General features: G+C 40.4%; 1 protein-coding gene across 1 annotated transcript in view; it reads left to right on the forward strand.

Moving 5' to 3' along the window:
* LOC100597632 (EF-hand domain-containing family member C2) overlaps positions 1-19,315 on the forward strand; it is a 189,040-nt gene that overhangs the window by 106,619 nt on the left and 63,106 nt on the right. The window contains exons 12-13 of the mRNA XM_030827088.1: positions 13,127-13,324; positions 15,283-15,375. Coding sequence (XP_030682948.1) covers positions 13,127-13,324; positions 15,283-15,375 — 291 coding nt within the window. The remainder of the gene's footprint in view (positions 1-13,126; positions 13,325-15,282; positions 15,376-19,315) is intronic.

The raw sequence follows: 19,315 nt of genomic DNA on the forward strand, positions 1-19,315 counted from the left end.
AAATGGAATTGCAGAACCTAAGAGCAAACCAAATATGGTAAGTCCTTAATGCTGTCAATAGGTTCTTAGAAACTGACTTTAGGTGAATGACATATAATGAAACCAATTTTCCCTTAGGCTAATTGAGATAAACGAAAGTTAAGTTCCTATAGCATATTTCTGTTCACAAAAAAATCACCAAACTTCTAAATAAAGACCCAAACACTTACAATATCAAGCACTGAAATAAATGTGAGCTATACATACATTTAAGAAATATGAACAGACTGGGTACAGTGACTCATGCATGTAATCCCAGCACGTTGGGAGGCCGAAGCAGGTGGATCACCTAAGGTCAGGAGTTCGAGACCAGCCTGGCCAACATGGTGAAACCCCATCTTTACTAAAAATACAAAAAATTAGCCGGGTGAGGTTGCAGACGCCTGTAATCCCAGCTACTCGGGAGACTGAGGCAGGAGAATTGCTTAAACCTGGGAGGCGGAGGTTGCAGTGAGCTGAGATCACACTATTGCACTCCAGCCCGGGCAACAAGAGTAAAACTGTCTCAAAAAAAAATTAATAAAAACAAGACAATGATTTACCCAATTTTGGTGAATCAGTGAGTGGCAGTGGCCATGGTAGTGATGGGTTAAATCAGGGAATAAATGTTTGCAGAGCGAACATTGTAAGGAGCATCTTTTCCCACCTTGCAGTTCAAAACCAAAAAATCACAAGTAGAGCAGGCTTGCTGAGTGCTTTTGTCCCATGTCCTTTATTGCCATAGACTTGATGAGTTTTTATTTTATCCTAATTTGTATTCATTTGTTCATTCATTTTCCGACGTGCTTTTTCCAGTTCAAGGTCATGGGTGGCTGGAGCCTGTCCCAGCAGCTCAGGGTACAAGGTGGGAACCAGTCCTGGACAGGACACCATCCCATTGCAGGGTGCACTCACATATCCACACTCAGTCACACTGGGACCATATAGACATGCCAGCTCACCTCATATGCACAGCTTTGGGATGTGAGAAGAAACCAGAGAAAACCCACGCAGACATGGGAAGAAAGTACAAACTTCATGCAGACATTGGCTCCTGGAGCCATTTTTTTTCCCCATCAACGTTATCATAAAATAATGTTGAACGAGGTGATGTTATTCAAGAACCTGCTATATTTAGGATGTATTGCAAAAGACAAGAAGCAATCAGTGTAAGGTAATAGTAACAATACATGAAAAAATGAAAACACAAAATAAGACGACAGGAAGAAAAAAAATCAAGAGAAATCTTCACCATAAATGTGAACTCCTTGATTGCCCTTGGAACCATCATTACACATTCCACCTGCTCCAGACTGGCATATGGTCACCTCTCTTTTACTTTTTCATTTAATTCCCATTTGCCATATTATCTGGAATTCCTCTTGGAGATGTGTCAGTATATTCTTGAGACCTCTTCTCTTTTCCTTTGCCCTTCGTTGTCCAGGAACCCCAGGGATGCTTATTTTGTCTGGGGAGGGCCAGACCACTGCCAAACACCGCTGCCGTGGCTTCTTGTCACCAGGCTGCTGTGGAAGACAGGTTCTGCCAGGCTGGTGGACACTACCAGGATGACTTTACTGGGCAGAAGGTCATGGACTGGGTTTTGCTGTTGTTTTAAGTTGAGAGAGACATGAACATTCTATATGCTGAAAGGAAAGGACCAATGAGGTCCAAAAGGAAAGGGCCAATAGAAATCAAAGGCACAGATGACAAGCTGGACAACTGATGGATCAGATCAGTGAGTAGCTGAGGATGAAGAAGCAGTTAAGGAGGGAATCAAGGCCTAGTTGTACCTGTTTCCACTCTCCACAATGGATATTTCAGACTTTCTCACTCTTAAGCTCCTAACTTCACCATTTTCCTCCAATTTATAACAGAAAACCTCATCTCCAGGTTAATAGAGCATAGAGAGATCCTGAGATGTCAACCACACTCATGCCCACATGGCATTCCTTTTCCATCTCGGTAGAAAAGGTGTCCCTCCTGCTGTCCAAAGCTGGCTTCCATGATGGCCCTGTCTCCCAGACACTCAACAAGAGGCTTAGAGTCCATCCGAGGTCCAGCACATTTAATTCTAGTTTATGCCTCTGAGCTGCAACCTCAGCCCATTCTCTTCATCCCAGAAGCACTCCCATGCCTACCTCTGCATTGCTTCCTGAGTGGTGGGGCTTCTAACTCTCTGCTCATAATGCTGTCTTGCTCAGCACCCTTCAAGTGACTCCGTCCACCAAAAGAAGAAAACCTGGGCATCCTAGCATGGCGCACACATGCACCTCTCATGATTGGGCCCCGCCTGCCAGCTCTCTAATTTGTCTCTTGCTTTGTTTTCACTATATTCTAATCATTCTATGAATCCTGAACATCGTGGTTCAATTCTTGGCTCCACTAGTTACTATTAATAGTACTGTGCCCTTGGGCAATCTGTTAAAGCTCTCTGGGCCTTAGTTCATCAGTAAAATGGGAACCAAGTTCCTACTGAAAGGATTGTCATGAGGGTTAAATGAGCCTATGTGTGTGAAGCAGATCAATGTTTGACATACACTGAGCTCTTGATAATGTCTCTGCCTGTTATTAACACTTCGTACAGCTTCTCAGATGTATTATACCATCTTGCCCTCTTTTTTTTTTTTTTTTTTTTTTAGATACAGTCTTGCTTCATTGTCGCCCAGGCTGGAGTGCAGTGGCACAATCTCGGCTTACTGCAACCTCCACCTCCCGAGTTCAAGCAATTCTCCTGCTTCAGCCTCCCAAGTATCTGGGACTACAGGTGTGCACCATCAGGCCTGGCTAATTTTTTTGTATTTTTAGTAGAGATGGGGTTTCACCATGTTGGCCAGGCTGGTCTCAAACTCCTGACCTCAAGTGATCCACCCGCCTCAGCCTCCCAAAGTGATGGGATTACAGGTGTGATCCACCGCACCTGGTTCTTCTTGCCCTCTTTGAATCTTTGAGGATATGATTCTCTCATTCCTCTCAGCCTTCTTCCCTTACTCAGCTCCCACTTCTCTGGTTGGCAGATTGCCTTTCATCTTCAAGATCTGCTCTGCTACCACCTCTGCTGTGAGGCTTTCCTGGATTTCTCCCTATATGTATACACATGTCAGACTGGATGGAGATTTTGGACATATCTTTTCTGTAGCAATTTTTCTACTTCATTGACTTGGCTTTCCCTTTAGTCTGTGATTAATTCTAGGATGTAGATACTGAGGGTTGGGGGTCAAATCTAGTCCATTCCTCTATTATTCTCCATCATTTGACATAAAGTTAATATTCAATCAGTGTTTATTGAATGAATGGATTCATGGACAAGGGATGTGTGCAGACAGCACAATAGAAGAAATATTTCTTAACAAATAAGGGGAAGAGATGTTGAAGCTTATTAGTAATCAAATTATTATTGATTAAAATGAGACATCATTTTTACTTGTTGAATTAGGAAACACCTTTTATGGCCAGGCATGGTGGTTCATGCCTATAATCCCAACTTTGGGAAGGCTGAGGCAGGCAGATGGCTTGAGCCCAGGAGTTTGAAACCAGCCTGGGCAAAACAAAAACCCAAGCCCGTCTCTACCAAAAAAAAAAAAAAAATTGCTGGGCGTGGTGGCACATACCTCACATACCTGCAGTCCCCAGATACTCGGGAGGCTGAGGTGGGAGGATCACTTGATCCCAGGAGGCAGAGGTTGCAGTGAGCTTAGATTGCACCACTCCACTCCAGCCTGGGTGACAGAATGAGACTCTGTTAAAGAAAGAAAAAAAAAACACTTTTTTTTCTTTTACTTCTGTCTCCATGTTTTACAGGAAACACTTTTTGAAAGGATATTCCATTGCTGTGGGCTCTTACTCATTGCTGATGGAAGGGTAAAAGCAGCTTAGTACTATGTGTCAAGGCCTTTTTAAGCATTACTTTATTTTTAATTTTTATTTTACTTTTCATTTTTGAGATACTTTCTCACTCTGTCACCCAGGCTGGAATGCAGTGGTACCATCATAGCTCACTGAAGCCTCAAACTCCTGGACTCAAGCAATTCTCCTGCCTCTCAGCCTCCCAAGTAGCTGGGACTGCAGGCACCCACCACAATGCTGAGCTAATTTTGTAAAATTTCTGTAGAGACGGGGTCTTGCTATGTTGCCTAAGCTGGTCAAATGTTCCTTTGTTTTGCCTCACTAATTGTACTTCTGGAACGCCATCTGAAGGGAACAATTGTAAATACAGACAAATGTTTATGCATGTAGATGCTCATTATGGCATTATTTATATAAAAATTTGAAAAAACATGTAATATCTAGTAACAGAAGTATGGTTTAGCATTTTGGTTTCAGAATAGTCTGTAATGACATGGACATGTATTAGTTAAGTGAAAAAGATGAAAATATGTTCACACCTATTAAGAAAAAGACAAATGCCCATGCATAGTAAAGAGACTGCAGAGGAGTATACCAGGATGTTTACTTGGTTATATTTGGGTGGCAAGAGTGTGTATTGTTTTTCTTTTCTTTTTTTCCTTGCTTTTGCATATTATCCAAAATCTCTATAATTGGAAATGTATTACTTTTACAATGGAGTAAAGCATATATATATATGTACACATTTTGTTTTCCTTTGAGACATGGTCTTGCTCTGTCACCCAGGCTGGCATACAGCAGAATGATCATAGCTCACTACAACTTTGACCTCCTTGGCTCAAATGATCCTCCTACCTCAGCCTCCCGAGTAGCTGGGATTACAGGCATGTGCTACCATGCCTGGTTAATTTTTTAATTTTTTGGTAGAGGTGGAGTCTCATTAGGTTTCCCAGGCTGGCCTTGAACTCTTGGCTTCAAGTCACCCTCCCACCTTGGCCTCCCGAGTTGCTAGAATTACAGGCAAGAAACTCTGTGCCTGACCCAAATTTTATATTTTTAAGTGTGTGTTCAAAAAGATTGAAGAATCTGATTATATTACTGATAATTATTGGATGTGAGTAAATCTTGAATTACTAAATTGATTACAAGCACCGATACGGCACAGACTGTTTTGTATTCACCCATTGTGTGATCAGTAAGTACCTGTGGGTTTATCTGGAGGCACCCTTCATCATGTAAGGCCCCCTGATTGTCACAGAGCTCACCATGGTCTTGTAGGCCTCTAAACCATCTGGTAACCAAGTGAGAGACAGTTAAAAACAAAAAGCCAAACAAGTGGGGTTTGCTTGGAGACAAATAATCCCTGAACATAAAGTGGGTGTTAATGCAAAGGCAGTGGTAGAAAACGAAGAACTCTGCTTGTAAATGAAATGAATATTCACTCCTGCTTACCTTGCAAGTTAAGCACCAGTATTGAGACTTCATTTGCTGTTAACAGTTACCAAAAATGTTGACACAATTTAAAAAACAAAACTAAAAAACCCACTGTTGCTTTAGCTTGTTTAAATGCATATTGTACCAAATCATGGACGAATTATAGATGAACATTTTAAAGAATTTCTAAAATTATACTTCTATGAAGAATAGAATGTTAATGGTATACAGCAATTACTCTTAACTGCATGAAAATACCTCATTTTCTTTGGCTACACTTAAACAGGCCTGAAGTCTAGTGCACCAAGACATACTGAATTTCAAACTAAATAAATTAAAATTACCATGTACATTCTATTACATGTCAAAACAGGAAAAACCATAGTATTATAGTTGATGTGAAATGAAGATGAGAACAGTAATACAGAGAAAACATGAAGCTGCTTATATTTATTTGGAATAAGACAACAGGGTCAATAATTTTCACTGCAGATGTACTTCACTTTGAGAAAATATATCAAGAAATCAATTTACAAGGCAGATGAATTTGGCTGTTATTTATAGTATGTAAATACTTAGTTTCAAAAGGATTTCTTTAAACCAGGCGCAGTGGCTCACACCTATAACCCCAGCACTTTGGGAGGCCAAAGTGAGAGGATCACTTGAGCCTAGGAGACCAACCTGGGCAACATAGCAAGACCCCATCTCTACAAGAAAGTTTAAAAATCAGCCAAGCGTGGTAGTGCACACCTGTGGAACTAGCTACTTGGGAGGCTAAGGTGGGAGGATTGCTTGAGCCCAGGAGTTCGTGGTTGCAGTGAGCCATCATCACACCACTACACTCCAGCCTGGGTGCGGAGTGAGACACCGCCTCTTAAAAAAAAATGATTTATTATTTATTTCAGGGTTCAGTGTGCTTGCTTGTCATTAAGAACTTGACAGAAATTAGAGGAATTTAAAGCTGTTAGATGCCACTGCCAATTTAAAATGGCCAAGATAAAGATAGCTTATCTTTATATGTAATAGAGAGTGAAAGAGGGCATCTAATTCAATTTCTAAAAATTAAGTATTTATGGAGCATTTCAGATCTATTCATTGTATAAAAGAAGGCACACCTGGAGTTTATTTCTTTAGCACTTTAGACTTACTCCTGAATATGACTGTTTAAAACAAGCATGCCATTTTCATTTTATATCCTGCAGATAGATTCTAAGGTTTCAGAGTCATCAAAAGCATGTCACATTTCTCCAAGATAAACTTACTTAAGAGAAGTAGTCCTTTCAGTTTAATACAATTTGAAATTATCTCCATTGTGAGATGGTGAGAATAATAAAAATTGCTATCATTTATTGAGCATTCATAGTTCAAGGTACTATGCTGAATGCATTTTATATCTTGCTAACTTAATCCTCATTTTTCAGTTATTCATCAGACTATTCGTTATAGAGAGTACTATGTGCCAGGGGCTATTTAAGGTGTCACAGATTCAACAATGAACAAAATAGACAAAAACCACTGCTCTCTGTGGATCTTACTCTCCAGTGGGGGTGGGAGGGAGATAAAGACTATCTTCAAAATAAGTAATTATATGCCGTTAGAGTGTGATGAATGACACTGAGGAAGAGAAAGCAGGAAATGGGTTAAGAAGTGCCAGAGTTGTAGAGGAAGGGGTCACACTTTCTTTTTTTTTTTTTTTTGAGATGGAATTTCGCACTTATTGCCCAGGCTGGAGTGCAATGGCACAATCTCAGCTCACTGCAACCTCTGCCTTCCAGGTTCAAGCGATTCTTCTGCCTCAGTCTCCCAAGTAGCTGGGACTGCAGGCATGCACCACCACACCCGGCTAATTTTTGTATTTTTAATAGAGACGGGGTTTTACCATCTTGGCCAGGCTGAGCTCCAACCCCTGACTTCAGGTGATCTGCCTGCCTCAGCCTCCCAAAGTGCTGGGATTACAGGCGTGAGCCACCACGCCCGGCCAGGGGTCACACTTTTAAGAAGGTTGGCCAGAGAAGGCCTCACAGAGAAGATGACATCTAACAAGATAAGATGCCCAACAGGAGGTGAAGGAACAGCCTATGTGACTGTCTCGGGGAAGAACATTCCATTCTAGGTAGAGAGAACAGCAAGTACAAAGGCTCTGAAGTTGAACTGTGCCTGGCTTGTTTTAGACAGGTGTGGAGGGAAAGATGGAAAGGGTTGTAGAGAGTGAATTCCTAGCGACAGCAGAGGAGGGGCCAGATCATGTCAGGCCTTGTAAGCCATCTTGAGGCTTTTGAGTTCTACTTTGAGAGAGATGGCAGGCCCTCACAGGGTTTTGAATAGGCAAAGAACATGATCTGACTTATGTTTTAACATATCATCCTGGCTTCTATAGTAAAATAAAATTCTGTTTCACAAGTGGTCTTGTCCCATTTCACAGATAAGGAACTGAGGTTCAGAGAAGTTGAGTAGTTTACCACAGTTCCCATTTACTGGTGAATTAGTGGGACTGGAATTTTAATACAGGTCAATGTAATTTGAAAGCTCACACTTTCCACACTACCTCCCAGTTGAAAACAAGCTTGTGACCTCAGCTGGAGTAGTTTTCTGATAGTCTACAGTGACCCCTTTTTTTTCCTTTTCTGTGGAATTCCTTGGTCTCTCTTGTGAGGCCACCATGTTGCATAACTCCAGAAGAAACCACTTATACCACAAGTCTATAACTGTGCTCTCTGGAGGTGGGCAGTATGAAGCCGAAGTGAAGTGGCCATCTATAGTGGCCTTGTTCTCCAGTGAAGTTGAAGAGCTTTGTATATGGCATTAAACTCTAGTTAGGCCTGTAGCAAAACCTGTTTGGTCAGACATTTGTATCGGACTCTCGGTGATGTATTTTCCCATCTCTCCTTCCTCTGACACATATTCTACCCGCTATCTCTACCACCCTCTACTGTCTGACAATACTCTAGCCACAGATTCAACAATGAACAAAACCACAGTGTGACATGCTGGAATATAAGTGACAATACGGCAAGGGTTTCTGTTTTGTATGGGCAGCTTAGGCCCGCAAGTGTAAGAGAAAGCCTGAGGGAGGGAGGGTAGGATATGAGCAGGTGTGCACAGCTTCTGATTACAGGAAGCAAAACACATTTTATTTGATGAGTATCAAATTGAAAGTAATGAGAAAGGATGCTACCTAATTGTCGCCAACACTGCTGCTTGGCTTAATTTAGGCTCAACTAGATTTTGTTGTATGCCTTAGAGTCTGAAGGCTTAGGCTCTTGAGCCCTTGTCTATGCTAAAACTTAATTTTTTTTTTAGTTTATTTGGAAGACATTGCTTAGACTTCAATGATTCAACAAGTAAGAAAATACCCTGAGATTCAGAGCTTTAAAAGGAAGTTTTGATTCACCATTTTACTGGATGACTTTAATGGAATTATGTCTTATAAAGCTGTTTAGCGTTTCATGTTTCAGAATTCTGCATAGAATTCTCAATACCCTAGAGCATCTTGGCATTTTTTTGAGTCTTATGACTTTAGTTACAAAAGTCAAGAGAAAATCATGGCAGCATCCTTTATAAGATTAACTAAATAATACTGTGATATTATAGTATTATACTCTATAAAATATTAGTGCCAGGAATGTAGTGCAATATTGGCTAAAGGCAAAGGTAACTTGCTATGTAAATCTTCAAGATTAGTAATAATAATTACAGGACACAAGATCAATACAGTCACAACTGCTTTTAAAATACATTTTTATTTCCCTGAAATGATTGGTCAAGAAGTACTGAGATCAGATTTTGGTATCAGATCTTATTTCAAGTACAGTATGATGTTTCAGGTGAGGAAGGGCTATGCTTGATGGAAGTTGGACCTATGTTTTTGTGGCTGCTGCTAAGCAAAAATAGAGTGTACAGAAAGCAGTTTGGCAGTGCCACAATAGGTTAAACAGACTTACCTGTGACCGAGGAGTTTCACTCCTTGGTATATATACCCCAAAGAATTGAAAACAGGTGTTTTCACAAAAACTTGTACACAGATGTTCATAGCAGCACTATTCACAACAGCCAAAGGTGGAAACAACCCACATGTCCATGTATGTATGAGTGGATAAACAAAATATGGCACATTCATAGAATGAACAATAGTATGATAGTACGATGAGTAAGAGTTCAGCCGTGAAAAACAATGAAGTCCTGATACATGCTGCAACATGGATGAACCTTGAAAATGTGCTGAGAGAACCCAATCACAAAAGAATACATATTACATAATTCCATTTATATAAAATATCCAGAATGTGGCAAATCTGTAAAGATAGCAGATTCTGGGTAGGGAGGAGGGTTAGGAAGGAGGGAGGAAAGAGGCGTGGTTGCTCGATGGGTATGAGGTTTCTCTGGGGTGATGGAAATGTTTCAGAACTAGATAGAGGTGGTGGTAGTACAACGTTGTGAATATACTAAATGTCACAGGTGGCAAATTTTATGCCATGTGTATTTTACCACAATAAAAAATGGAATGCGTGACTTTGGATTTTTAGTTCTTTGTAAATCCTACTAAAGTTTAACAGGGCGGGGGTGAGTCCTGAAAAACACATGTGGCAAATGCGGGGCAGAGTGGAGACAGCCATCTGAGGTCTGCAAGGTGAGGCTTGTACATCCTGATTGAGATCCCTGGTGCAGGAACCTGCCTTATGTGGGCACAGCAGCCACACAGGCAGCCGCTCCAGGAGCCCCTGATGCCTTGCAGGGCTGTCGGCAGTTTCAAATATAGCACAGCTTGTTTGAAACTTTGATGTAAAGTCATGTAAAACTGGAATACTGAGCTGTTTAAAACCCAAACATACAGAAACCCAGCAGATATAAATTTTAACTGCAGTGAAGCCAGGATAATTTCAGTTTATCCAATGAAAAGGCAAATAAACGTTTATGTTCTGGTGGTGCTATAATAAGCTTAGTGAAAGGTGTATGGAAAGTTTCTAGTTATTGCTCCACATGTTCTTTTTCCTTGTCCTTGGGAACATGCCACTTCCTCTTCTTCACGCCATATCCTATTCTCAAAAGGAAATGCTTTCAAATTTTTTTTTCATTTAGACAAAATAATATTTGATTATTACAAAAATCCAGAAAAAAAATGGAAATACCTTTTTTTAAAAGACATCTCAGCCATTCAGGATAATACTATTGATGTTTTGACATGCATCCTTCTGGCCTTATTTCTATGACCATATGTGCACCTGTATCTTGATTTTTCACTGGGATCATACTACATTTATCAACATAACGTGGACATCTATCATACCAATAAATATCAATCAATACCATACTTTTCTTTTTTTAGAGATGGGGTCTTTGTCTGTCACTCAGGCTGGAGTGCGGTGGTATGATCATAGCTCACTGCAGCCTCAAACTCCTAAACTTAAGTGATCCTCCTGCCTCAGCTTCCGAAGTAGCTGGGATTATAGGTGCATGCCACCATGCCCAGCTATTTTTTTTTTTTTTTGGTAGAGATGGGTTCTCACTATGTTGCCCTGGCTGGAGTACAGTGGCATGGTCATAGCTCACTGCAGCCTCAAACTGCTGGGCTGAAGCAATCCTACCTCAGCCTCCCAGACATCATAACTTTTTTTTTAACTTTTAGATTTATTTTTCTATAATTTTTTTTATTTTTATTTATTTTTTTGAGACAGAGTCTCACTCTGTCACCCAGGCTGGAGTGCAGTGGCATGATCTCAGCTACCGCAACCTCTGCCTCTTGGTTCAAGTGATTCTCGTGCCTCAGCCTCCCGAGGCACCTGGGATTACAGGTGTGTGCCACCACGCCCAGCTAATTTTTGTATTTTTAGTAGAGATGGGGTTTCACCATGTGCCAGGCTGATCTCGAACTGCTGACCTCAGGCGATCTGCCTGTCTTGGCCTTTCTAAGTGCCAGGATTACAAGCATGAGCCACCACGCCTGACCCCAAACATAATGCTTTTAATGATGGTGTAGTGTTCCATTTTACACACATGGCATGACTGTTTCTTGACCAGCGTTGTAGTGGAGCCAGGGGCTTTCCTTGGAGTGGCTCTTTTGTGGTTACTTAGCCCTCTGTCAGAGATGTTTGGTGACTCAAGTTTTCTGAAATTATTTTCTCTTAGGACTTTTTAAATAATGGTTAGTGATAGCCCTCAAAGCAGAGATGATGGACAATAAAGGCAATAGAGGTCCATAAAAAATCAGGTTAAACCCCACTGCCTTTAGGCACATTTCCTGACTGAGCCCCACTCCATCATTTCTCTCTGCCTTCTGTGTCCCAACAGAAGAGGGATAGAGTAGTAGGCAAGAGCATGAGCTTTAGAGCCAGACTACATGGGTTCGCATTCTGGCTTTTGTGACATTCGGCAGGTTATTTAACATTTCTGTGCCTCAGTTCACATCTGTACAGTGGGGATAATAGTAGCACCACCTCCTAGGCTAGATGCCAGAAGTCCTTGCTAGCACAGGACCTGGCACACAGTACTCAACAAATGGCAGAGGTTATTGCTATTACTCAGTTTATTTAAGTGGCCCTACCAGTTTGTGGCTTTGAAAGATCATCTATATGCTTGGACAGTGCAAATAGATAACAGACCCTGAAAAGTTCAAATGCCAGAGAGCCTTTTACAGTGTTTTCCATATAGCGAGCCGCCTGCCAATATTACTAATTGATTGTCTGACCTGACTTGCTGAAATTCAGGGATCATCTTGGTTGGATTTTGCATTCGTTTCCCATTAAAAATACAAAAGCAAAACCAAATTAAAACAAAAGAACCCAGGAAACTTGAGAAGTAGATGTAGATTAAATGAATTTCCTTTAGATAGGTCAACATCAATGCTTTGGGCTTTCCTAGACTCTATGGAAATTCTTGACTCGGAGAATCTAGAATTATTAAATGATAATGTCCAGAAATACCTAAAAGAACTGAAAGCATTTATTCTGAAAGACCTCTTTCTAGCAGAAGGCCAAATAAAATTTTCTATTCCCTTGTTTATTCAGGATTCTTGGGAACTGAATTATTTCCAGTAAGTAAATTTTCTAGACAGTGGAAGCTTATTCCTGTAACCACCATAACATTTTGCATTTTAATCATTTTGATATAATTCTGTCTGATGTATGCTGCATAGTTTATGGCTTTCATACAGAGTTACATTGAAAACAATTCAGCCAATTTGTTAAGCCTTGAGTCTTCTTCATTGATATGGTGTTTAGTTTTTTTTAGCTCTACCTAATAATCTCAGTATTATTTGCCTTCTAAAGATGCAGACAGCTGTACACTTACATAGGTCTTTTAACTTTTAATTTTTTTTCTCTTATTTTTTTTCTCACTGCCAGGATGTGTCCATTTTTACTTTTTATTACAGAAATGTGCATGATTGCTTTCTCCATCCCAAAACACCTTTCTAATTTATTAACTTACAAATTTTATGTCCCAGGAAACCAGAAACCCACGCCTGTTACTATTTTGTGTAAGGAAGATTAATAGGCATTGGATAAAGTCATGTACTTAGTGACAGGTTTTTTGACCATTCAAAGCCTTTAAAAATTTACTTCCTGGTTGCAGGCTGTTATTTGGTAGGTGTTTGACTCTGGGCAAAATGCCATTTTATTTATAAGCTACAGTGCCTATGATTTTCCATTCTGGCATTGGTGCCTTCCTGCTGCTCCCAAATTAAGTAGAGAAATTAAGTTAAAAAAATCACCTGACCTCTGTACAGTTGGTAAAAGTTTTGTAAAATGGGATTTGGATCTTTTAAATAGAAGGAGATGTGAAATACTCTATTCTTAGATATCAGTTTATAAATGTTTTTCCATTTTTATTACAGAGACATATTGATGTCTTTGACTGTTGGAAACCTCACAGAGCAAGAATTTGTAACCATTGCACGTCACTACCGTGCACCTGAGGGCACATGTCCAGATACGAATTTCTTAATCGCACTGGCCCATGAAAAGTTAAAGAAAAATATGTTTGAGAATTTCGACACTTTGATTTATTCCTGTGTGTATAAAGATCGACAAAAGTGAGCTTTTGTTTTATTGATTCTAATCATTTACATTTCTGTAAACCTGAGTAATGAAGGAATTTCTATTTTATCAAAAAGGGCAAAAAGAAAATTGACATGTGTCATCATACTCATACTCTACTATTTAGCACAAACACCTTAAATCATTTTTGGAGAAGTATTTGGGTACAGATATTTCCCAGTGATGGTGAGCATGTGTGTATGTGTGTTATATGGCATCTGGCTCTGTCGCTCAGGCTAGAGTGCAGTGGCGCAACCTCGGCTCACTGCAACCTCCACCTCCCAGGTTCAAGAGATTCTCCTGCCTCAGCCTACTTGAGTAGTTGGGACTACAGGCTCTCACCGCCATGCCCAGCTAATTTTTTTTTTTTTTGTATTTTTAGTAGAGACAGGGTTTCACCATGTTGGCCAGGCTAGTCTTGTTGATGGAATAGGGGAGGCCCTGTATCTTTGAAAGAATAGGCTTCTCCCTTGCATGTTCTTTTCATTTGTTTCTAGAAGCTTTCAACTGAAGCATAGTAAATCAAAATGTTAGGAGGGTTAATTCTGAGATGTTGTCTTTTTAACATTATTTTAGTACTGATGGGGATTTATAGATGTAACTTTTATAATAAACAGAAAATGGAATTTTCAAGCAAACATTCTGTAGAATTTCTTTGAAATTATTTCTTTTTGAAAATAATGAAGTTCAGCATAAGCTATTTCTTATACATTGATTGTGTGCGTGTTGAGCTTCATTAAGTCGTTATATGCAACTGGATGCAAACAACTTAATATGTTTCTTTGCATTCATCTTACAGACCTGATACAGTGGGGAGAAATATAAATTTACTGATTTCATCTGGAATTAGAAAAATGTTAGTTCTCGCTCTAGCTTCTAATCCGTATTGCTGCACACCACTGCCATCTCTCTTCCTTGTGACCTCTTGCCTTATCCCCAAACTTGAAGTCTGAACCCAAGTGGCCAACTGCATTCCCTGAATATCTGTGTAGGTCCCATAGTTTGTCTTAGAAATAAACATGTTTTTTATTAATCCATAATGCATCCTCTTTGAGTTTTTATAAAGATGATATTTTTCCTTGACTCTTTAAGCTTCCCCAAGCTTCCTAGAAGATGTGCGGCCTGAGTTTTGCATTGCCCTGTCCCTGCCTTCCACCCTGGTGGTGCCCCCTTCCCCAGAGTGAGAAGTGTGGCCTTCCTTCATTCAAGGAACGCTTATTAGAAACAATGAGGCCACTTGACCAGATAGCCTGAGGTTCTTCCAGATCTAACAAGCTTTGATTCTAGATATAAACATTCTCATTGCAAAGAAAAGAACCAACTTTCTTTCCTGTTGGTTCTAATTTTGCCCGATGCCTAGAAAAGTGTTGGCTGAATGAGAACATTGGACAAGCATTTCTTTGCCCCCCAGAAGACTGGAGAAGATGACTGTTGGGCTGCTCTAGAGAAAACTGCTAGCATCTGAAAAAATTGAAGTGAATATTGAGGCCCCAGCTGGGGCTTCCAGGTTATAAGGTTTGGATCCAAGGAAAAGAACAGAAAAACACCCTCAAGTCATATCATACTTGTGTTGGAGGCTCATAGATGCCTGTCAAATTAAGAGATGTTTTCAAATATTAGAACCATTTTTGACTAGTGGTCAAGAATGCAGATCAACTACTTAGAGCAACATTTGTGGCTGCAGCCTTAATAGGCTATACTGTCACCAACCAAGAATCTGTATCTTGAAGGAAAAGCCTTTGTAAGGATGGAATCTGGTGGCCTCTGAAATAGAAAAAGTTGATGAAATGAAATGTGACTGTTCTTCCTTATTGTGAATTCCAATACCAATTTTTATACTTCCATGTGTACATTCTCAGGAAACATCACAAATGTATTTTCTTTCCTATAGTATGTAATTGTTACTAAAGGTATACAAGGTATATAAAAGCTCATTTACTTTGTTTTAATGCAGAAAAAATGTATTACCCACCAAAGACATTAAGAGGCTGTGCAAATCCTTCAGATTACCTTTGAGTGATGATCTTCTAGAATCCTTATTGTCAAGGTAAGTTAGAGTTCCACTCTTGATAGGGATTGTCCTGCATAGTTTTATTTGGGGGACCATTCCTGGTTTTACATCTCCCTTTAATTACCCTTGATTTACCCTTAACTGTTTTCATTATATTATTGGTGACCTACCTCCATTTAAGTGTTACAGAAGGAAAAGTTTGTCTTGATTTTGAATGTTGAGCCTATTACAAATTATTATTTTATCTTTTTAACATGAGTACACACTTATATATCCACAGATTTCTGGGACAAAACGAAATACACAACTTTGTTGGTTAGGAGGACATTAGATGTAAAATTCAGGGCAGGTTTTCAAAGCGGCAGTTCCTGATAGCTATGCAGTAAGAGAACCTAGGGTTATTAGCATGGGGCTCTGTCCTGATAGAGCACCAGATGTAAAACATAGAGATTATGATGCTATAAAACGAGAGCATGGTGAACTGCTTGCTAAAACACATCAATTCTCCTGTCGAACCTGACTTTTGATTTCCCTCTCAGCCACCTAGACTCTGGCCATCTCTTATGCTTCCTATAGCATCACTCACTCTAGCTCCTCCTCTGACTTATGTATCTTGATAATTCTGACATTTTTGGCTGTGTTCTAGGCATTGTGATCATTGCTTTGGATACATTATCTCATTTACTTTTTGTGAACAGCTTGGTGAGGTGGAAACTGTTCTCTTTGTTATCTCATACATAAGGTTGCTGAGGTTTAGAGAGATGAGGTATTTTGCCCAAAGTCACATAGTGTAGAAGAAGAGCTGTGACTTGAATCCTGAACTTTTCAAATGCACATCCTCTGCTTCTAATCATTTTGAATTACTGTCTACAAATAGCCAGTATATTAGGATGTCTTGACAGTTCTACCTCCTCCTTACTGCCTGCGTCTACTCTCTCCTCTCCATTTCCACTATGACATTCTTGTTCTGACCCACATTGCTGCTTAAATACTGCAGTGCCACCACATTGGTGTTTCATCCACCAGTCTCTAAATGTTTAAATCCATCTTTACATATAGCAGCTAAGTACCTTCTAAGAGCAAAAATGTATGTCATCATATTGCACTTTTACTCACAAACCTTCTGTTGTGTCTCTTTGCTCTCTAAGGAAGGACCAGCTCTTTAACTTTGAATTAAGCTCCTTCTCCATAGTTGGGCTTAGGGTTGACAGCTGAAGCATTGTTCTCAAATAGGGTCTGAAGTGGGGAGTCCTTGTATGAGACAAAAGGAGAAACCAAAGGAACAGATAAAGCCAAATTCTATGTCAGGGAACTAGGGTCCAAGGTATCAGGAGGGAAACCCAGAAGAGGGCAAATCTAGTTGGATGTGTGTGTGCATTGAATCAACCTGGAATAATTTTCTAGATTATCAGCTCTATTTGTTTTGTTTCAATTTTGTTTTTGTTTAACTCTGTTTGCTTTTATTTGCTAGCAGCCGTGTAAGGGATCCTGCCGTAAAGGAACTGAGATGAAGTAGGCAGGCCTTGGACTCAGAGTTCTTCACAGTTATCATCCCCCACCACCAAAACTCCCCTTCCTGTTCCCAGTAGTCCAGTCACATGGGCCGTTTAGCATATTACACATATACCTCCCGCCTTCCCCCTCCTCCCCCCCTTTTTTTGGCCTTTTCTCTTGCTATTTCTTCAGTAGGCAATAGCTCCCAATGGTTTTCACTTGCTGAAAGCTTCCTCTTCCTTGAAGACCCATTTCAAGTGGCACCATATCCATGAAACTCTGTTGCATTCATTTGGCTGATAATCAGAGTGATTATCTCCTAAGAATTCTCACAGCACTATTTATGTGTCTCTTTATCCCTTACCTTGGAATGAAGAGTTGTGACTTGAACTTTGATTCATTCAGATGCAGACACTGCTTCTGTTTGATTTACCACCTATAAATAACCAATGAGTTGTCACATCCCGACAATTTTACCCCCCTCCTCCACTCCCATCTCTTAAATTCTTTGAGTCCACTTATTAGCTGTGTGATCTTGTGCAAGGGTTTTGACCTGCCTGAACCTCAGATTCCTTATCTCTCGAATGAGGTAACAGTACCTATTTCCTAGTGGTTTGGAGGATTAATTGAGATAACATACATAAAGTACTCAGCACAATACCTGGTGCAAAGAATTGATTGAGGACTAGGAGATAAATTTAAGTCAGGGACCATAGACCACACACTTGGACTTAGAAATGAACTGGAAGAAACCTGTGTCTTTCTATGTAGAGGAAGCCATGTTTTTCAACAATTGGATCTGAATGCCTTTCACCCATTAAGCTGTCTTCTAGTCAGGAAGTTGTGGATATTTATTTAGATTATCTTTTGATGGCCTTGAGGATGAGTTGTCCTGGAGAGTCCAGTAATGTGAGAGCCTGGCCTCTGGAGGAACTACATGTTTCTTATCCAGTGCTAAGGCCACCAAGTCATCATTCTCTCATTCTCTCAGCAGACTGTTTTGTCTTTGCCTTTATGATTTGACCTTAAATGCAAAAAGATTGTTTCAGAACTTGCTTCGAAGTCGTCTCAGTCTCTGAACACATCTGTCTCCCAGCCCAGGTTAGCTTTGAGGAGGTCATCCCATTCAGCTGCTAAGCAGACCATGTTCAGTCTAACTCTGCCTCTAATTGTGCAGTGACCCTTCTCCACACTCAGGGGAAACTTCAGACTAACCAGATTAGAAAATGTCTCATTCCCATTCCCCTCTCCCTCCAGTATGCCCTGCCATGATTTGGGTCACATGCTTAGTGTTTTGCATCATTCCTTACAAAGACTGCCCTAATTCCTAATGGGCCCATCAGCCTGCAGCTTACATTTATATTCTGCATTCTTATGGTTCCCTACAGAGCGCCGACGAGAGTCTCTTTCTGCACAGCCCTCCTTATGGCACGCTAAGCCAGAGCCCCCTCTGACATCTACAGTCTCCCGTGGGAGGCAGGCATGGAGCTTGTTGATTTTGTTCCATGCATGCTCTTGCCCAAGAATAGTTTTACCTGCCTTGGGATGGAGCTGGGCAGCTGTGTAACCCTGCTGTGTGGTGAATTCAGATCAGGAGATGAAAAACAATATGGCTAAAGGGATGGATGCTTTCTTTCACCCAGTAATTGTTACCCATGTATTTCTCCTAACCCTACATTTTGGTACCAGGACTTTCCTTCTACTCCATCCCCATTTTTCTTATAATTCAGCTTGGTCTTTTCCTTATTATGTTAGCATAACTCAAACTGGAATCAGGACTTCAAAACTTTTTATATCTGGTTACCTCAGCCCCTGTCAGTTTGTGCTGTGGGAGCTGGTATAAGGTCACCTTACTTACCAAGCAAATTCATTTCATTAACGTACAGAGCATCAAGACTTAACTGTTCTATATAGTGGTAGCAATTATCCATTAATAATAGGAGTGACACTTTGTATTGATGTAGTGCTAAGGGCCTTAGAATATTTTGTAAATTTTTGAGCATATGAAAAGGTGCATTTTAATTGACAGTAGGCATTATTCCTCATTTCGTAAGTATAAACTCTGAGAGTTTCTTACCGAAAGACTGTGCTCCAGGCCAAGATGAGCCTCTAATGGAAGTAGAACTACAACTGCCTAAGATACTCTAAACCTTTGCCTCTGTCTGAGCTCCTGAGGGTAGGGACTAGGTCTCATTCATTTTTGCAGCCTCAAAGACTTGTCCTGTGCTAATGCACTGGACATGGGGGAGAAAAACATGGGCTTGGTGTCCACCAGAGCTGTTCCTGCCTCTGCAGGTCAACTCTACTGTTTCCTGACCATGCGATTCTTGGGCATTTACTCAACCCCTCTGAGTCTTCATTTGGATATTAATATTCCTCTGTAATAATAAGCAAAAAATTCTGATTGTTAGACCATAAGAGGTAGAGGGAATTCTGAAGCCATTCCATTCTGTATTCTTCGTGGGACTGGGAAGGAAAGAGG

The sequence above is a fragment of the Nomascus leucogenys genome, chromosome 14 (genome assembly GCF_006542625.1).
Source record: "Nomascus leucogenys isolate Asia chromosome 14, Asia_NLE_v1, whole genome shotgun sequence".
NCBI lineage: Eukaryota > Metazoa > Chordata > Mammalia > Primates > Hylobatidae > Nomascus > Nomascus leucogenys.